General features: G+C 54.3%; 2 protein-coding genes across 23 annotated transcripts in view; one reads left to right on the forward strand and one right to left on the reverse strand.

Annotated features, from left to right (window-relative positions):
- The window catches only part of KIF13B (kinesin family member 13B), a 200,005-nt gene extending 191,844 nt beyond the window's left edge, over positions 1-8,161 (forward strand). For both annotated transcript variants that reach the window (XM_072796102.1, XM_072796103.1), the window contains 3 exons: positions 729-791; positions 4,433-5,399; positions 7,872-8,161. In XM_072796102.1, coding sequence (XP_072652203.1) covers positions 729-791; positions 4,433-5,399; positions 7,872-8,152 — 1,311 coding nt within the window. In that variant the 3' untranslated portion in view covers positions 8,153-8,161. The remainder of the gene's footprint in view (positions 1-728; positions 792-4,432; positions 5,400-7,871) is intronic.
- Positions 8,162-13,400: 5,239 nt separating this feature from the next.
- The window catches only part of HMBOX1 (homeobox containing 1), a 191,277-nt gene continuing 185,832 nt past the window's right edge, over positions 13,401-18,845 (reverse strand). For 16 of the 21 annotated variants that reach the window (XM_072796130.1, XM_072796122.1, XM_072796113.1 and 13 more), the window contains one exon: positions 13,401-17,757. In XM_072796130.1, the coding sequence (XP_072652231.1) occupies positions 17,692-17,757 (66 nt within the window). In that variant the 3' untranslated portion in view covers positions 13,401-17,691. The remainder of the gene's footprint in view (positions 17,758-18,845) is intronic. The other 5 variants (XM_072796119.1, XM_072796118.1, XM_072796117.1 and 2 more) reach the window with 2 other exon arrangements.

Here is an 18,845-nt window from a genome sequence, read left to right on the forward strand (position 1 = left end):
CATCTTCTTAAGCTCCTGCTTTCTTCATTCAGGCATCTCTGGTGGTCCTCGTTGTTACCTGATTAGAATACCAAAGCCTCCATCAATATATCCTGCTCTGTATTATGCCCCAAAAGTAGGCTGTAGCCAGACTGGCAGATATGAGGCAGATATGTTGCTTGGTGAAGAAGCGGTCATCGGGGGTGACTGATAGTGTTGGGAAATGTAAGGGGAGATGTGAAGTCTCAGCGTGGTGGGACTCCTCACTTCCTGTGACTACACTCGCTGGTCTGCTTGGGCACCAGCTCTCCCTGGCCATCAGGGCTTGGTTTCTATTCTACTTCCTGCCTGAAGCCTTTCCCGATCTTCCCTGTTCCAGTCATTTCTCTCTAGCATCCTGTAACACTTATATGTGCAGAACAGCCCTTGATGAACATGCGCTGTGAGTGGAGAGAGCCTGTGCATGTGTGAGAATGTCATGCCATGAGTGTTATTGTTTGCAGCACATGCCCTGTGTTGCTCACTGGGGGTAAGCTGCTTGCTGTGCCCCTGTGTCGTGTGGCACCCCTAGCCCTTGGCATGCCTACTTGGCAGCAACATGTGAGAATTCCCGAAAGTTGTAAAAGTTCACTTCAAGTGGGTCCTCCTGACAGGTTCTCCAGTCTGTCTATTCAGTGAAAACCTTCTCTGGTTATTTCGGTTCTCCTTCTCTTGATCCCTCATGCCCGTCTATTCACTTGTTTTCTCAGCCCGTGCCCCGAATCATGGTGCAGTCTGCCTTCTCGGATGCCGGGACGACCAGAGTGGTGGAGGTGAGTCTGGCGGGTGGGGGGTGACGCCTTTGCTGGCGGTCGCCCCACATGTGGTGGGTGGCCCCGATGCCGTAACTATTGAGTCCACACCCGTGGGTTTTTCATTTTAGCGTTCCCGTTTTGATAATTAGCTATAATATAGGTCACTGTCTTCTCCCTCTATATTTTCCTTGTTCCACTTTTCTATTTTCAACTTGTTAATCATATGATTGCTAAACTTTTAGGTGCTTGACTGCTAATGTAGTCTGCTGCTTTAATAGCCCACTGCTAGGCAAAGGCGATTTCTATAAACAGAACAATCTCCTTATTCCAAGTGTTTGCTTAATTCTCAGTTTTACATTTCATTCTGATTCATGATATCAGCGTGAAAAGACTAATGCTAAGCTGGGGAGAAAATAGTCTCTTATGATCTCCCACAGATGAACAGCACTTCTCATCTTATGAATAGCAAATCTATTTTCTCCCACTGTGCGTTCATTCTCTTAGGAAATGCTGTATCTTCATCGGAAAATTTTATTTATTAAAACAACGGCAAAAAAGTGCAAATAATTTGGAAGGGAATTCAGACCTCCACAGATTCAGCCCTTTCTAAAAGGTCCTTTTCAATCTAGGACATATTAGGTGTTCCTGTGGCCTCCCTTCTTCCCCCATGAGTGGTGTTTATTAGTGTGCTGAGGCAAGACTGGGGCCCCAAGGTCAATGGGACAGAGGGAGACCAAGTCTCTTGCTGGCGAGGGCACCAGACCTGCCAGGGCCTCTGCAGCTCAGGGCAACTCTGCTGTTTGTCTTGGTTTTCGCAAGGCTAGGCTTTCATGGCAGTCTCCAGAAGTGTCAGTGGTAAGGGAATAACCCAAAGATGGGGAATAAGTTTCCACTCACATATCAACTCCAGTCAAGTGGGAGCGGTTTCCCGCCGTGCTTTCACGGAAGGAATCTGAGGCTGCACTTGGGCTCAGCAGGAAAGAATGGTGCAATCAGGGCTGCCTTCTGCCACCTTTGGTCTCTGTTGTCACTGTGGATCTGACCTCTGATCTCTGGTTGTCACTTACTGGAAGCTTTGGATAAATCCTTTAACCTGTCTGGGCCATGTTGTAAAATGCATACGGTAATGCTTCCTGGCCTACATTAAAGGATTCATGTGGAAGCAAATGGGATAATGACCAGGGACATCTAAGGCACTGTTGCTAGACTGTCAGATCCTCAGGACAGGACGTAGCTGGCCCTTAGCAGACAGCTGTCTATGTGGTACTGATGGGGTATTACCCACCAGGGGAAGAGGGAACACTCACGCTTCCAGAACCAAAGTTCCTGTTCTGAATCTAGGCTCTTGTGATTTTGTTTGTATAGTCTTCCCTGCCTGGTCAGTGATATTAAAAATAAAATAGAAAAGAATAAATAAAACATGTACAAGTTGCAAAAGAAAAATGATTGAAGGATTGCCTAATCTTTTAGAGTATTTATGCTGGTGACAGTTATTGATCTATTGGATTTAGTAAATTTTGCAGCCTAGAGATCCATCACAAAAATGGGCTGTTAATCTCAAGAGGTGCCGTTAATTTTGTACCCTCAAAGTGTGCCTTGTGGGGAAAGGAGAGCCTCTGGAGACAGGAATATAAATGACAATTCACGTGAAAATGCATGATTTATCAAACTGCTGAGTTAAGCCAAGTAACTGTAAGAGACTTATAGATCTCAGCTGTTTCCCAGTTCAAATAAATCCTGTATTTCAAATGGAAAATGGCCATTCCTGTAATATAAATAATCTTTCCGTAAATATTGGAAAACATATTTCTTTTTCTGAACAGCACCCTTCTCCAGTACACCAACCCTGTTCCCGGTTCTTGCCTTCCTCTCCCTTGCCCCTGTCATTGTGAATTGGGAATAGAAAGATAATCTGCTCCGTTCTTCAAATGGCTTCAGTTATCAACGAAGGAACACCTTAGCAGTACCCCAGAAACAGTAGTGGACAAGCAGTGGCTCCCATCATTCCCCGTGAGATGGGCTGTGCATGTGTTTCTGCTAGAGTGACTCAGATGAATGGTACAGAGGCCAGCCTCTGCGGCTCCACCATACTCAGCCCCTCTTTACTGTGGGGCAGGCTGCTGCTTGGCCTGTGTCTCCCTGGAGGAGGAGGGAGGGTCCCCACCCCATGCCATGGGACTGGCCTGCAGGCAGTCTGTCTCCTCTTTTTCCACCTGACTCCCAGCCAGGAGCCGTGAGTCAGGCTGTGCTGGTAAAGCTGTGCTAAGTCACTTGTACATCTTCCAAGGAGATCCTCATTCCAGCTTCACAGGAGAAAGTGCTCTTTTGGCCTTTAGTGATTCTCTCAGTTTTTCGGGCAGCCCATGGTGGGCAGGGTTCTGTTTCCACTCCTTGCACTCCTTGCTGAGTGCAGCAAGGCTGGGAGTGCTTGGTGGGTAAGGAGGGACTTGAAGATTTAGTGTACACCTACTGTGCACTGCGCCCTGTGGTCAGGGCCTTTTCATGCCTTGTCAGGCCCCACTGACCCTACGTGGCCATTGAGTGTTCATTCTTCCCACCTCCAAGTCCTTGTCCCACACCAGCTGAGTGTTCTATGATTCAACTCAATTTGGACACTGTCTACCCAGAGACAGGGTCAGATCCCATGGATGAAGGCTTCAGGCCCACAAGACTGCCCCCACTTTGGATACTAGTCACAATTCCAGGTTGTCATCTATGCTTCTGACCAACCAGCCCTGGATAAGAGGTTCCAGTGATCTCCACTTGGGTTTGATTAACTTGGTAGGATGCTTCACAGAGTTCAAGAGAGACATTTTACTTACTGGATGTAAAACTGGATCACCAGTTTATTACAAGGGATACAGCTTGGGAGCAGCCAGATGAAAGAGAGGCATGGGGCAGGGTAGGGGGAAAGTGTGGACTTTTAGTGCCTCCCTGGGTGCCACGCTCTACCCACACTTCCTCCAGTTCAACAGAAGTCTGTCCTTATGGGTTTCTATGGAGGCCTTATTACATAGGCATGATTGATTCAATCATTGGCAATTAGTGATTAAATCACCGCCAGCCCCCCCCCCCCCCCCCCCCCCATGGAGGCTGTGGGGCTGAAGCTCTAATCACTAGATTGGTTCCCCTGGCAACCAGCCTCCATCCTTAGGTGCAGTGCCAGAGTCACCTCATTAACAGGAACTCAGGTGGTGTTGGAAGGGGCTTGTTAGGAATATCAAGACACCTTTATTGCTCTTACCACTTAGGAAACTCCAAGGGTTTCAGGAGCTCTGTGCCGGAAACAGGATGAAGGCCAAATGTGGATTTCTTAGTTTAAGTCAGGCCATCACAGGCAGCGGTTAGACTGTTCAGTGTATATAAAGGGTGAAGAGGTGGAAGGGGCAGGCCCACGGCGGTGGGCAGTGCTGGCTCTCAGCACCGAGCGTGTGCAGGGTGCAGAGCGCGGGGCCCCTGCCACGCGGGCCTGAAGAGGGGGTCACATGGACCGAGGCGGCCGGACGGGGCAGGCCCTGCTCCGCCCTGTTGCACCGCCGTCTCTTTTCACCCTCCAAGCCGGAATGTTTCAGCTGACAGAAATCTGTGGCACTTGTTTTGGAAACGAGCCGCAAACTCGGAATCCTAACCAGTTCTTCTTGCGCCCTTTCTTGCGCCAGGCTCCCCGGGAGAGCGAGCGCGCGGGGACAGGCGCGGCGCCCGTGAAGCTCTGGGACCCACCGACCCCGCAGGGCCCCCCGCGGGCCCCCCCGCAGGCCCCCGAGGCGCAGGACGGGCCGCCCAGCCCCCTGAGCGAGGCCTCCAGCGGGTACTTTTCCCACAGCGTCTCCTCCGCCACCCTGTCGGACGCCTGCAACCCCGGCCTGGATGGCGCGCAGACCCCGGGCTCGCCGCCCCCTGCCCTGCGCCGGGCCACCCCGGACACCGAGCCGCCGGGCCCCCCGCCGGCCGCCGGCCGCCCCGAGGGTCACAGCCTTGTGCCGCCGCCAGTCCCCGCGAAGCAGGGTGTTCGGGGCGACGGCAGCGGCGCGGGCGCGGGCGCGGGCGAGGCCTCGGAGCCGGTGGCCCCGGGGAAGCCGGAGGAAGAGGCGGGCGCCTCCCCGGCTCCTCTCCCCGCCGCGGCCCCCCCGGGGCAGTCGGGCGGCCCGCACGGCGCGGGCGAGGCGTCCCCGGCCGCCCCCGAGCGCCTCGGGGGGCCCCAGCACCCCGCGGAGCCCGCCGCCGGCCTGGAGCCCGAGGCCTGCAAACCGCAGGGGCCCCCCGACCTCCTGTGGGCGCCCGCTGCCCCCGCGTCCCCGTTCCGCATCCAGAAGGTGCGGACCTCGGAGCTCAAGTCGTTCACGCGCATGCTGGGCGGAGACCCCGGCTGCCCCCCAGCCCCAGCCCCAGCCGCGGAGGAGGACCTGCCGGCCGCAGGGGCGCCGGGCGACGGCGGGCCGGGGGCTGGAGCGCTGGGCAGGCTGGAGGTGTCCTCGGATTCCGAGGAAGCCAGCGAGGTCCCGGAGTGGCTCAGAGAGGGGGAGTACGTCACCGTGGGCACCAACAAGATGGGCATCGTGAGATACATCGGGCCCACCGACTTTCAGGAGGGGACGTGGATCGGAGTGGAGCTGGACCTACCTTCAGGTGAGCGGTGCTTGTCAGGGCCGGCCCAGCCCTGCGGGGCTGCTGTGTGCCCTGGGCCATGTCGTTTGACCTCCCCGAGCCTCCAGGTCACTGCTTTTCAAAATCAGGAATAAGAGTTTCCAATGTGTTCTCTTTGTTTAATCTCCTGACATTTTTCAGAAACCTAAGTCATTAATTGAAAGCTACTATCAATATAGTAATGAATATAAGGCTCTCCCCCCCCCCCCCTTTTAAGTCTCAGAGGCATCTGCTTTTGAACTGTAACAATCTTAACAGTAGCTCTGTGTGCTGTGTGTGCCCAGGTTGCAAACACTGATGCCTGTGGGGATACTCCGATGCCTGGGCTGGAGAACAGAAGGTGGGGTGATCTAAGGTGCCCAGGCTCACCAGTCTCTTAAGTCTCATTACAGAACCACACATCTTACAATCCCCATTTTCTGGAAAGCCAGAGCCACAACTTAAGGAAATACTTGGTCCTTCAGATGTATGTATGTTTGTTTGTTTGTATGTATGTATGTATGTATGTATGTATGTATCCGAGAGAGACAGGAAGCATGAACGGGGGAGGGGCATAGGGATAAGGAGAAGCAGACTCCCTCCTGAGTGGGGAGCCCCACAGGGAGCTGGATCTCAGGACCCTGAGATCATGACTTGAGCCAAAATGAGACAATCAACTGAACCACCCAGGCACCCACAGGTGTTTTTTTTTTTTTAAAAAGCTTTATTACATCAGGCTCCCTGCATGGAGCCTGCTTCTCTCTCTGCCTGTGTCTCTGCCTCTCTCTTTCTATGTCTCTCATGAATAAATAAATAAAATCTTAAAAAAAACAGCTTTATTATGATACCTATTCACATACTGTAAAGTCTGCTTGTTAAAAGTGTACAGGCTAATGGTTCTGAGTATAGAGTTGTGCAACCATTACCACAGTCTAATTTTAGAACAGGTTGGTCAACAACACCCCCAAAAGCCGTAAGTCCATTTGCAAGGCACTCCCTTTCCTAAGCCCTGGGTAACCAATAATCTGTTTCTGATCCCTCTAAATTTACATGAAACATCTTAATCTGGACTTTCACGTAAAGGGGATTGTATAGTATGTGGGCTTTTGTTACTTTTTTTTTTTTTTTCACTTGGCATGACTTCTCAAGGTTTATCTGGTTACAACCTGGGTCAGCACTTCATTCCTTTTTGTGGCCAAATAATATTCTGTTGTGTGGATGGCCCACCTTTTGTTCATCCATTTGTCAGTGAGTGGATGTGTGGGTTGTTTCTAACTTTTGGCTATTGTGAATAACGCTGTAAGTTGGAAGTGCTGTCAGAGGAAGAGTTGGAAATGCTGTCAGAAGAAGAGTCATGTCCCCCAGACTAGATATTTTTTTTAAAGAAGAGTCTGCTAAGATGTGCAGGGGAATTAGGAGAGAAGTTTCTATCTACAGGTGAACTCAAGAATTAAAGAGGGATTAACCGATTAATAGATAGTTCATGTAGCAAATGCGTTTTGAGCACCTACCATGTTGTGGTTACCATCTTGGATCTCAAGGATACCTTGAGAGACAAAACACAGCCCCTGGTTTCACTGGATTTCCACTGGAGAAAATTGCCAAGTAGACAACCAAATAAATAATTAAATTTTGATAGTAATAAGTGCTGTGAAGAAAATGAAATGGGGTAAGCAGGCAGGATGGTGGGGAGCCCGGAAGCAGGGAGCCAGTGGGCAGGGGTGGGGGGTGTGCCCTGAGAGCCAAGTGATAGCGGTGGTCAGATAGTGAGACAGGTGGTCTGTTAGGTGCATTGAGAGGTGCACTGAGGGGACCCTGGCTGATGGAGAGAGGAGGTTTTGTGGGGGAAGGGCAGGTCAGGGTGTGCAGAGTGCAGAAAATTCATGATTGTTTTTGCTGCAGAGATCATGTTCTCCACCAACCCATCCCTGTAGCATGTTGACATTTAGGGGTCAGGGGGCCTCTTTCTTCAGGCATCCTCTCCGTCTACTGACTTGAGCACTGGGTTCTCATTCTTCACCTTAATGCATTTTCTGTTGCTCTTACAAAAGAAACTTCTCCACCGCATCTTGATAGATCAAGCATGACATCTACTAGCTACAATTTGGTCATTTGCCAGTTTCCATTTAATAGATTCAGGAAAAATAATCATTCCACCAACGACATCCATCCTAGGTTTACATGTTGACCAGTCAGGTTGAAAAAGGTCCGTACCCCAGGGTGGGGTGGGGTCGGTGCCAGCTCTGTGTTCGTGACTTGCCTGCACCTGGGCATCGGAAATGGCAGGTCTGGCACACGGACCTGGCGCCTGAGGCTGCCTGGGGCCGCATGTCCTTGGGGACCACCAGGCGCTGCCTGGAGATGGTCACCCCAGCCTCCCGTGTTCAGCAGTGCAGGGAGCCATCAGGCACACAGAGGCCTGGAGTGAGGGGCCATGGGAAGCCACCTCTATGTCGTCTTCTCTTTTCCCTTCAGGTAAAAATGACGGCTCCATCGGAGGGAAGCAGTACTTCAAGTGCAACCCTGGCTACGGGCTGCTGGTGAGGCCAGGCCGGGTGCGCAGAGCGGCGGGTGCGGGGCGGCGGCGCAGCGCGGGGCTCCGGCTGCAGGGCGCCCCCGAGCCCCGCAGGAGCAGCACCCTCTCCGGCTCCGCCAACAACCTGGCCTCCCTGACGGCGGCTCTGGCCAAGGCAGAGGGCGCCACGGCGCTTAGGAGCCATAAGAACCCTGAGAACCGAAAATCCTGGGCCAGCTAAGCACCCCCCTCCTGGCCTGGGTTGCATCCTCCTGGGCTGTTGGCCTGCTTCCCTCTGCTTCCCAGGCAAAGGCTGACAGAGGGGGGCAGCCAGTGCCAGCCCTGGGGTGGAGCTGGGAACCAAGTGGGCAGGGATACCTCAAACCCCCCTTCCCAGGGGAGCATGGCAAGGAGTCTTTTCTGCATAACATGGGGCTAGTGACCTCTCCCTGCCCCTCCCGTGACTCTGGAAGCTTCATTTCTTCCTCTGTGCAGAGAATGGGGAGGCATCCCAGCAAGGTAGAGGGGTTGAAGATCCCAGGAGCCCAAAGCAGTCCTGGATTGGGGGAGTGAGGCCCTTCTGGCCCCGGGCCTGGGTTTTCCACCCCTGGGGCTGCTGTTCCTTTCTTCTGTTTCGATGACCCCATTAACCTCTTAACCGTACCAGTGCCTTTCTTTCCCACAGAGGCAGGGCATCCTCCCTGTGCCTCCAGAGCCAGCATCCCTGCCAACCCCCCTGGTCCTGGCTTGCTCCTTAGGCTCACTACATCCTTCTGGCCCCCAAGGTCTCCACACCACATAACAAGGTCTCAGAAGTGCCTCTGGCTGGCCTCTTGGGGCTTCTGGCACAAGGTCCTGGGCGCCTCAGCAAGGGGCACTGGGCCTGACCCCTCCCAGGGCCTTGCCCTCTGCCTTTCTACAAGGTTTCTTAGGGGTTTCTTTGTGGGTGCGTTAGTGTCTTTATACCTGGGAAGTGTTTTCTCTTTGCCATTTATTCCCGTAACAGAGTGCTTGGAATATATTTATTTATATTTATTTTTTGCAAATCTGAAATCACTTGCGAGCCACAATCGTCTGCCCGGGCTCTAGTGTCCAGCCTCTGAGGTCACTCGGGAGCTGCCAGCCTCCTGCCTCTGGTGGGGGTTCCCAGAGGGGCCCTTCCTTATGTCCTTATTGACACAGATACACAAGTGGCCTTACCCTAAACTGACCATGACAACTTGGAGAATTAGGTTATTGTGCTTCTGCAATGATGAAGTCAGAAGCATTGTGACCTTATTTGGTGCAATTTTGGTTTCTTGGAAGGGCCTTAGACTGGTTTAACTTCTTGGCAAATTTCTACCCTGATTCCCTGCCTGAACCTGGGGGCTGTGGCTCTGCAGAGCTCCCCACGGTCCCTGCCGAGCCACAGACCTGGCCCAAACGGCATGAAACCTCCAGGATCGTTGCCTGCCTCCTGCTGGGGTATCTCTGGCTCTCCGGGAAGGGGTCTGTGGGAGTGGGCAGGGGGCTGGTGTCTCCCCGCCACGGTGGGGGTGGCTCCGTGGGGGGACAGGAGCTGGGCGGGCGGCAGGGCTGGGGGGGCCTGCACGGCAGAGCCAGTGCCTCCGGCCCTGGTCCAGCAGTAGCCGGGTGACCTGGTGCCAGCATGAAGCCACCTGCCTGCGTGTCGTCACGACCACTGGTGGCCCCGAGCTGTGAGCAGGAGCCGAGAGGACACTGGGGGCGGGGGGCAGGGCCCTGGGCCAGGACTGGTGCCCAGCACTCTTGGGGGCCTGTTTTTAGTTCTCACGTTCGGACTTTTAAAAACGAAAAGTCTCCAGGTCTCTAGGGATTTGAAGCCCCCTCCACCCCCGTGGGGCCGTGTGGGGCCGTGTGGGGCCGTGTGGGGCCGTGGACGCCCCCAGGTGTGCGGCCGCCCCGCCGCGCCCCCCGGAGGAGCCCGACGTTAATTAGCTTCGGTTCATTACCCGTGGCGGCGCCCCGGCCCCGGCGACTCCCCGACCGGCCTCCGAGCGCCCCCCCCCGGGACGGGCTGAAGCCAAGGGGCGCTCCGTGCCCTCCGGTTGAGACCCGGTGCCCCCTCGGGCCCGCCCCGCCCCCCCCGGGTCGTGGGTGTCCGCTCCCCCGCCGTGCGCTGCCCTCCGCGGCCGCCAGGAGTCCCGGGGCGAGCGGGGGGGGGGGGGGGGGGGCCTGCAGCCGGCGCTGGGGGCGCGGACTCCGCTCTTCCGCTTGACCCCCCGCCCCCCCCCCCGCCCCGACGCGCCCGACACCCCGCGTCCCGGTAGGACTTGCGCCTGGAGCCTGCGGCCGTGTGGGCCCGAGGGAGCCGCTCGCCCCCCCCCCCCCCCCGCCCCGGGCGGGCTCGTGCTGCGGCCTCGGCGGAGCGGCCGGAAGGGCGCGGGGCTGCTGTGGGCCCTGTGCTCGCGGGGGGTCGCCGGCCGCCTCCCGGGGGTCCCTCCGCGCCCGCACTGCAGCCCCGCCCCGCCCCGCTGTGCCCCCGGAGGGGGGCGCGTCCCTGCAGGCCCGTGCGGGTGCGGGGGTCGCCGGCTGTGCGCTGCCGTCGGGGGCAGCCCGGGGAGCCCCGGTGCGGCGGGCGGTGTGGCCGCGGGGGCCGGGGACCTGCCGTCCTCCCTCCCAGGCCGGGGCGCGGCTGCGGGGGCGGAGCGGAGCGGCGGCGCGAGGCCTCGGCCCGTGGTCCAGCGGGTGCCGCTGCGGCCGCGACAGCTCGAGGACTTGCCCCCGGGGCTGCCCAGGATCCCCGCCCGCCGGCCGCGGGGGCGCAGCCGTGAAGGTGAAGGGCCCTGCGTGTTTGCGGAGACCCCTGCGCCCCCTGGGCCGAGACTGGGACCCTGGGAGAGGGTGACAGGCCCGGGCGCCCCGAGCCCCGCCGCTTCCCTGCCCCTTCTCCTCTGGGCTCCAGGCCCCTGCGTGAGGCCCGCAGGAGCTCAAGGTGTTTATTTCGCCGGCCCAGGAGCCGCGCCTGCCTGCGGCCCGCATCTGGGACGGGTCTGTCGTGCCTTCCCCGGGACGCGGCGCCCAACACCCTGGCCCCAGTATCCCCACGCGTCTCTTTCTCAGAAAAGCCCATCGAGCCTTCAGCCCGGCTGCCGACACGAATTTTGTTGGGGGGTAGGGGTCTTGGAAGATCTCCATGTGCCGAGTTCTGTAAATACGAGGGTTCACGCATAAAGAAGTGGTTTTGATTGGGTGACTCTTTGATTTGCTGCACATGAAATGGGAGTTTAAAAAAATCCAAAGACTCTGTAATGAATTGTAAAGACTGAATGATTTGTATTATATAATGAACTAAACCTCTGTAATTTTGTACCATATATGCCTTTCCAGCACATGACCAGCAGCCTCTAAATAAAACGAGATGAAAAAAATAAAAATAAAAAAATAAAACGAGATGATTTCTTGCCTATGTCTGAGGTTGGTCTCTTTGCTTTTCTCTCACTCACCCAGACACGGGGGTGTTTGGGCTCATTCTAGACTGTCCCACAGGGTGAGGGGTGGCCCGGGGCCGAGGCTTTTCAAGGTGAGACCAGAAGAGGGGTGGAGGGAAGCCGCAGGCCCCGAGCACCGCCTCCTCCAGCCCTTCTGCTCTGTGTGGTTTGGACTAAAGAACCAGGGAGGCCGCACAGGTTGTGGCCAGTCCTACTCCCCTTGGCTGAGACCTCCTACAGGAGACTTTCTGATGGCCTCAGACCCAGGTGTGAACGGAGACAGCTGGCCCAGAGGGGCTGGCGTGGGGGGCCGGCTGCTGCTCTGGAGCAAGGATGTCCCCGTTCTCAGGCCATGGCTCCACTATCCGCCTTGATCTACAGGATCCACCCCACACCAGACTTCCAGCGCCGCGCAGGGCGCCTGACCCTTCGTGGTTCGCTGACAAGGCATTTTGGGGAGGAGACAGTGGTTGTGGGCACTGGGGGGCTGGGTGACACCCTGCTGGCTGTGGACGCGGCTCCCAGCCGTAGCCCAGCACTAGAGGTGAGCTGGCCTCCCTTCAGGCGGCCAGTGGGGTCCTCCTCGAGGTCCCTGAGCCCAGCCCAGCCCCGGAGCGGCCCGACACCCGCCCGGTGTGCGGTTTTCACAGGGAAGCCCTGCGTCCGTGAACCACTTGGCCCTCAGCTGACGTCAGATGTCCTTGAGGACGGAGGGCCGATTGGAGGCGGCCACCACGCAGGGCACATCTACACAAGACTTGTTTATACTCGTAAGTGCCAAAGAGTTGTTCTCAGGGGTAAGCACTGCCAAATTATGACAGAAATTTGGCAGCCAGGAGCCGCCCTGCTCTGAGGCAGGAGTCTGAATGTGGAACTGATCTAGCTCCTGGGATAGAGACTGATTTTTCAAGTTGCTACTTGCAACTCGCGATTGCCTTTGTCTGCCTGAGGCTGTGCAGTTCTTACAGTTGCTCGGACCCGAAAATGGGCCTCAGTGGGCATGTTTCACGTAGGTCACTCAGTGAACACTCGTGCCCTCGTCCTGCGCCTGGGCCTCGTGTGGCGGGCAGTGCAGACAAGCAATGCCAACGAGTCCCACAGCCGGGTCTAGAGGGCACAGGAGGGGCCCCAGGGGCTCTAGGGGTTGAGGAAGTTGCGTCTGGGCTGGTGTGTCTGTAGGACTCGGAGGACAGGAGGTGGAGGGGGTTCTGCTGGGCAGGCGGGGAAGAGCTCAGCCGGGCGTGAAGGAAGCAGGAAGCAGTTTGGGCCTACATGGGGGAGCATGAGGTGAGGATGGTTCTTGGTGTCCCCCGCACCCCCATCTCCTGCCCACCTCCACCTTGGTGGCACCTTAGTGTTTGGGGACGACTTAAAATTTAGCATAGCTGCTTCTATGTATGGTAAGGAGAGAGAACCATTCATTCACTCCTCAGGCTTTCTCTGAGGAGGAGTAAAGCGAGTCAGTCCGAATCTGCTGGGGGAGCGGGGGCTTGGGCACTTTGTCCTCGAGTCCTGGATGAGAATGTGACCCCAGCTGTTGGAGGTCTTTAAAGAAACACAAAGAGGCTTCAGCTTTCTTTCATGTTTCACTGCTAAAGGTGAAGGCCCAGTGGTTTCACTGCTCAGCACGAGGAAGTAAAAGGCCCTGGTCCCAGCAGTGCCGAAGCCGCTAGGACCGCAGGGGCTGGGGGGGCGGGGATGGTGGGAAGGAAGGAGGAAGGCGGGGGAGGCCGGGGTTCCCCCTGTGTGAGGGCACCACTGGGCAGGAAAGGAACGGCCACTTCTGGGGTGGGAGGGACCCACGCGGAGAACCAGTGCAGTCTGGTCAGAGGTGGACGCTGTCCTGCGTCGCGCATCCCCTCTCAACCACATAGTGTGTGATGGTCCCCCGCCCCGGCCCAGGCCCCCTCGGGTCCCCGGGCGGACCAAGGGGACTGATGTCTGAAACAGAACGCCGCCCCCCCCCCACCCCCCACCCCCCGTTGGTGTCAGGGCACTTCCCAAATGACTATTCTTACCCAAAGAAATCCCGGCCAGGCATTGTTCAGTTATACGTTTTATTCTCTAATAGGTACAATACTAAAATAAACACAAATTAAAAAAAAGTTTTATTAAAACAAAACTGTACAAAAAAGCAGTATACTACATTTTAATTACAGAACAGTCTACTGTCCAAAAGGCACTAATCCAGAATAGGAGATACAATGATACAGGACTCATTTGAACTATTTTAATCAATACAATAGAGCGCTTGTTTCTTTGACCATTTACATCTAGAAACAAGGGCTTTTTGCTACAGTCATTACACATTGTTATAAATATGAGTCCCACAGGTGAAGGTGCAGTATCGCTCTCCCCAGAGAAGGTTCACGCCAAGAGGGACTGCCGGGGGGCTGAGAGCTGGGTGGGCAGCAGGGGTGGGGCCCGGGCCCGGGGCCGCCCTGGGCACACAGAGCTTGTCTTCCGGCCTGGCCTCTCAGACGTTGGTTTCTGGCCACGACTGGCAGCCACTTTACCCCCCTCTTGTGTGTTAGCACCGGGAAAGTGGGTTCTGAGATGCTCCAGGGAACTGGGGCTGGAGGTCTGGGTGATGAAGCGCCAGCAGCTCAGCAGAGGGGAGGCATTTTGGTAACCTGATCCGAAAAAGGCAGCGACTACTCGGAAGAAGGAGGTGCGCCCGGGGACGGCCAGTGAGCTGGGCGCTACAGCCAGGCAGGGCCCCTGCTGCTTCCTGGGCGGACTTCTGGCCCAGGAATAAGAGGTCCTGCATCTCCTCCTGATGGACCCGGTGGAGTCTTATGTTCGAGAGATCTGACCATCTTTTATTTTGGAAGTTGCTTTCTAGAAGCGGGATTCTGCTTCCCAGAGGCCGTGCCCTGCCTCACTGCTGCCTCAGGACCGCGAGCGGCCAAGCTCTGTCCACTTCTCCATGTTTGGTGGCCTGGACAACTCTCTAAACCCCAGATTTCATTCTCTAACGGACTCTGGACCTAAGGAAGAGAGATACTGCAGCTTTCCAAACAGTGTCATACACATAGAAGACAAAGACAGGCATCTGATGTTAACAAAAATAAGTAACAAAGAAATAGGATTAAACCAAATCTCTTCTCACAGCATCCTATACTACATCCTCCTTCTGCTTAGCAGAAAATTGTACGTACACAAAAATACAAATACACAATTTTGTAGAACAGTCTGATTTTAATATATTTATATATATTTATATTTATACGAGTGGCAGGTTAGTTCATTATATAGAGCTTTTTGCACTTTTGGCTCATATGCAACAAGGCTTATAAATTCAGCTTTAGCTTTCATTCAGGTTTTATAGCTTTTGAACAATTGTTTTCACATTTAAAGCAGCATCCAATTTGCACTAGGAGTTTGTGGTGATTACAGGAAAGATGGGGTCAGGGGATTACTGACAGGGAAGGCAGGGCCGGGGCCAGGGGCAGATATACATTCCAGTGTGTGTGGCGATGGCAGAAGGATTGCTATGGGACAGAGTTGACCATGATGACCCCTTGAGGTAGACTGAACACCTTACAGCAGACTCAGACACAGGTGCGACTCCCCTCAGGGACACATGGTGTACAAGATGGGGACAAAGACCAGGAGACGCCAAAGGGAAACACAAAGACTAAGTAAGACACACGACGGCCAAGGCAGGGAAGGGCGCTCTGCCCCAAAGCCATCCGGCAGGGACCCCACACAGCCCGTCGCAGATACTCGAGTATTTGGTGGACGCTAAAGACTTTCGGGCAGTCCCAAGGCATCTGGTCCATGGTATCTGATCAGATCATGACTCTCAAACTCATTTTCCATTTTATCAGCTGCTGTGCCAGCCCATCCCCCCAAACCCCCAACCCCTGCAACAAACAGCAAGACAAAGCTGCAGTCCCTGGCACTAGGCGCCACCGGGGCGTTGGGTGCGATTCACGGAGAGGCGAGTGGGCCTCTTCTGCCCACCCCCCCCCCCCGCTGCTCCCCCTGCACCCCCACTCCCAGCTCTGCGACCTCCCGCCATGTGCCCGGGGGCAGCAACCAGCACCAGTAGAACCTGTAAACACGCGTCTGCACAGCCTGGCCACCCGCGCTGCCCTGACCCGGGTGGGCGTGACGGGCCTCCCTTCGTGGCCACCACGGCGGTGTTCTCTCCCGTTTGATCGCTTTCATCAACCCGCCTCCCTTCTCTATCCAAATCCAAATAATTCCTCTGGCAAATTTGCCCATACCTGTTAAAATGTGAATGCCCACCATTTGGGTTATTACATTGTCTGAACAAAAACGCTGGATTATTAATGAAAATAAAGTGCCTGGGTATGGATTTGTCCATTTTGCAAAAACTTTCTAATGCACCAACAAATCATCTGAGCGCTGCTTAGTGCCGTGATGTGAACAGAGTGCAGTCACAAAATAATCCGTCGTACACCCACCACATAATGAAGGCCCCAAATTCAGGTCAGACTTAAATTACTTTAAAAAAAAAAAAAGCAAACGAATAACCTCACACTTATTTTCAAAGACACACTTTTGATCTTGCCTCACCCCCAGCGATGATGGGCCTTTTTGAGCCCTTGTGAGCAGACACCCTGATCCCTCAAATCTAGGAAGAGACGACGGAGAGAGGCAGCCAGGGTTCCAGTGATTAATGACGGCAAATGAATCATTATGTTTTTAGCTATGATTATCTGACTCTTTGCCCTCTTGGATCTGGATGCACTTTCCAGCTGCGGACAAAGGCAGACGGGACTCTGTTCTGTGGCTGTCTTGCTCTCCCCATCTTCCCCACTCAGTAGCTGTACACCTCACTAAGCAGGCTCCTTAACATTCTCTATGAATCAAGACTGTAACCCTATCAACAGAGAAATCCCTAAAAAAGCACAGGAAAGAGCGACAAAGCCAGCCTGACAGGGCGACGACGACATCGCCCTGCCCAGGAGCTTGCCCTTGCAGTGGTTCCGCCTGCAGGACGCTGGGGAATCTGGAGACGGGTGGCTGTCTGTGCCCACCCCTGGGGGCTAAGTGCAGGGTTGGGAAAGGATGGGGCAGGGGGGTCAGGGGGCTGACTCTCTGGCAGGTTCCAGAGGTCTGTAACTTGCTTAGGCACTTAAAAAACAGAACTAGAAATGTATCCTTGGAAGGTACTGCATACCCAACGGTGACTATGGCCGTGGAAGGGAGGGAGGGGAGCCCAGGGGGAATCAGAGAAGGCTGTGGGCTCTTCCAGGGGAGGCAACTATGATGTTCTTGGTATCTTCTGGCAGAGGAGCATCCCTTGCAGCCTGGGTGAATCTGAAGAAAGCAGGGCTAGGCCCAGCAGGGGGTTTTCTCTCCCGTTTCTGGAGACCAGGCCAAATGCACAGGGGAGAGCAGGTGTGTGGGAAGTTGGGACAGCCTGCTCTAGACTCATGCCACAGGCTTGCTTTCTATTATCTGTGTGAGAAAAACTACTAGGAAAAGAAGAGGCCCTTTCGAAAGCAGTGTTCTGGCAAAACCAGGGAGCAGTAAAGAAAAGCCTTGCCAGAGATGCCAATGCTTGAAGGGAGAAGCTTGCTCCCCCCAACCCCTGCCCCCAAGAACTTTGGTTTTGGTTTCGTGGTGCCCGTTTTCAGAGATGCAGGATTAAGGGGCTCACTGACTAACATATTGAAATGTGGTTTTCAAGGCAAATCACTAACAATAATGCTCTTGAAAGGAGCCCACAGCTGAGCTCTCACCTTCCTTCAATCCACTCTGCTAATGTATGCACTGCCTACCCCCACCCATGAATCTGGCATAAAAACAAAAGAGCTCAATGTAATATCACTAGAGTGGCTGCTGTTTACATTAATACAGCACTAATGTCGTTTTGTTTCCAGTTTAATAGCTTCAATGAATGATGAAGTGGAAAAATGACCCTCATAAGTTTATACTGGGCTCTTAGTTCCAGTAAAGCAACAGAAGGGGAGCGGTTTCTGGGCTTAGAGGAAGCCAGAAAACAAGACTGAAATTTTGGCTTGATCTGGAAGTGATGGGAAGCTGGAAAAGTTATAAAGGCAACACAGATCTTGTGACTCATCTCTGCCATGTATACTGGTTGGTAAGAGTCACGTGCTCTTTCCAAGGACAGAGTCAATGTCTCCAATTCCAAAATTTCAGTGGCACCCAGATGCCACCAGAGATGCCAAATCTGGATCAATAGCTAAACAGAAGGCACACATACCTTGTTTCCTTCACATTTTTTTGGGGGGGTGGGGGTAATAGATAATCAAAGACCCCATTAGCCAGCTAATGAAACAAGGTACCTATTACAGAGGCCAATTCCAAGGAGTCAAGCTGGTGGATCCGCTCACCAGGTCACGCCAACTGGGGCCTTCCTCCTGGGTGGACTCCACTCTCTTGGGCTCCTAGGATGCTGAGGACACGATAGAATGGATGAGAAGAGTGAGAGGAACAGCCAACCCCTGAGGACCACTTACTTGCAAGAGGAAAAGAGCTAGAGAAGCGAGGAAGAGAAACATGGGATTTCAGTCCCATCCTCAGGTCAGCTTGAAGCCTGTGCCCGACAGTAGTCACTGAGCTGCCACCTGAACCCTGAGGCAGCTCATCCTTGTGCCAGACTGGGGTTATTAGAAAGTTCTTATGCTGAGCCCGAATCGGCACCTGTCTCCATGCAGGGCAGACAAGAATACAAGTTCCAGAATCTCCACAAGTACTGCCTCAACCCCACTGCCTTTCATGACTGTGATGGACGTGACAGCAGAATGAGTTGGAATGGCTTAGCTAAACACTTCTATACAGAAGCAGGATGTTAAAAGTAATAGGCACTACGAAAATGCTCGAAGTGCTGGAGAGAGAGAAAAACAGGAAGTGTGTGAGATTTTTAACATTCTCTGCCTCATCTAATTGGAACTACACCCAAGAAGTGCCAGTAAATTCTACTTCTTCTCAAAACACAGATGAGACAGTCATGGTTTCTTCCCCCCAAAAAGGCAGGACCTCACATTTGGCTTCTGGAGACAGGATGCTTGAAATGAGGTTTCACATCACAGCTGTGGAGCCTCCTTGAGGTCCCTGCCTTTCTATCCCTATCACTAGGCAAGGAGAAGGGCCAAGGGGAATGCTCTTGTGTCTAGATCATCATGGTAACACCAGTTCAGTGTCAGATGGAATGAAGGGCACGGAGAGACGACAGCACTGGGACAGTGTGTGGGTGGGAATCAACTAGTGTGGTTGTGTGAGAAAACAAACAGGTTAAATGCAGTGATTTCATTCAGAGCAATGCCAGGCAGACTCTGTGGCCTGTTCTCCAATTAACATCCTACTAAGATGAAAGAAGCAACTGGAGATTTCACTTGACTCCACTAAGGTGGTATTGCTGTATAGGGTCTGTGTATCTTCAAGAAAACAAGACAGTAGTAAGAACACTCAGCACAGTTCCTGGCACACAGTACATGCTCAATAAATGTCAGCTGCTATTATCATGACTTTTGAATGCCTCAA

The sequence above is a fragment of the Canis lupus genome, chromosome 24 (assembly GCF_048164855.1).
Source record: "Canis lupus baileyi chromosome 24, mCanLup2.hap1, whole genome shotgun sequence".
In the NCBI taxonomy this organism is placed as follows: Eukaryota; Metazoa; Chordata; class Mammalia; order Carnivora; family Canidae; genus Canis; species Canis lupus.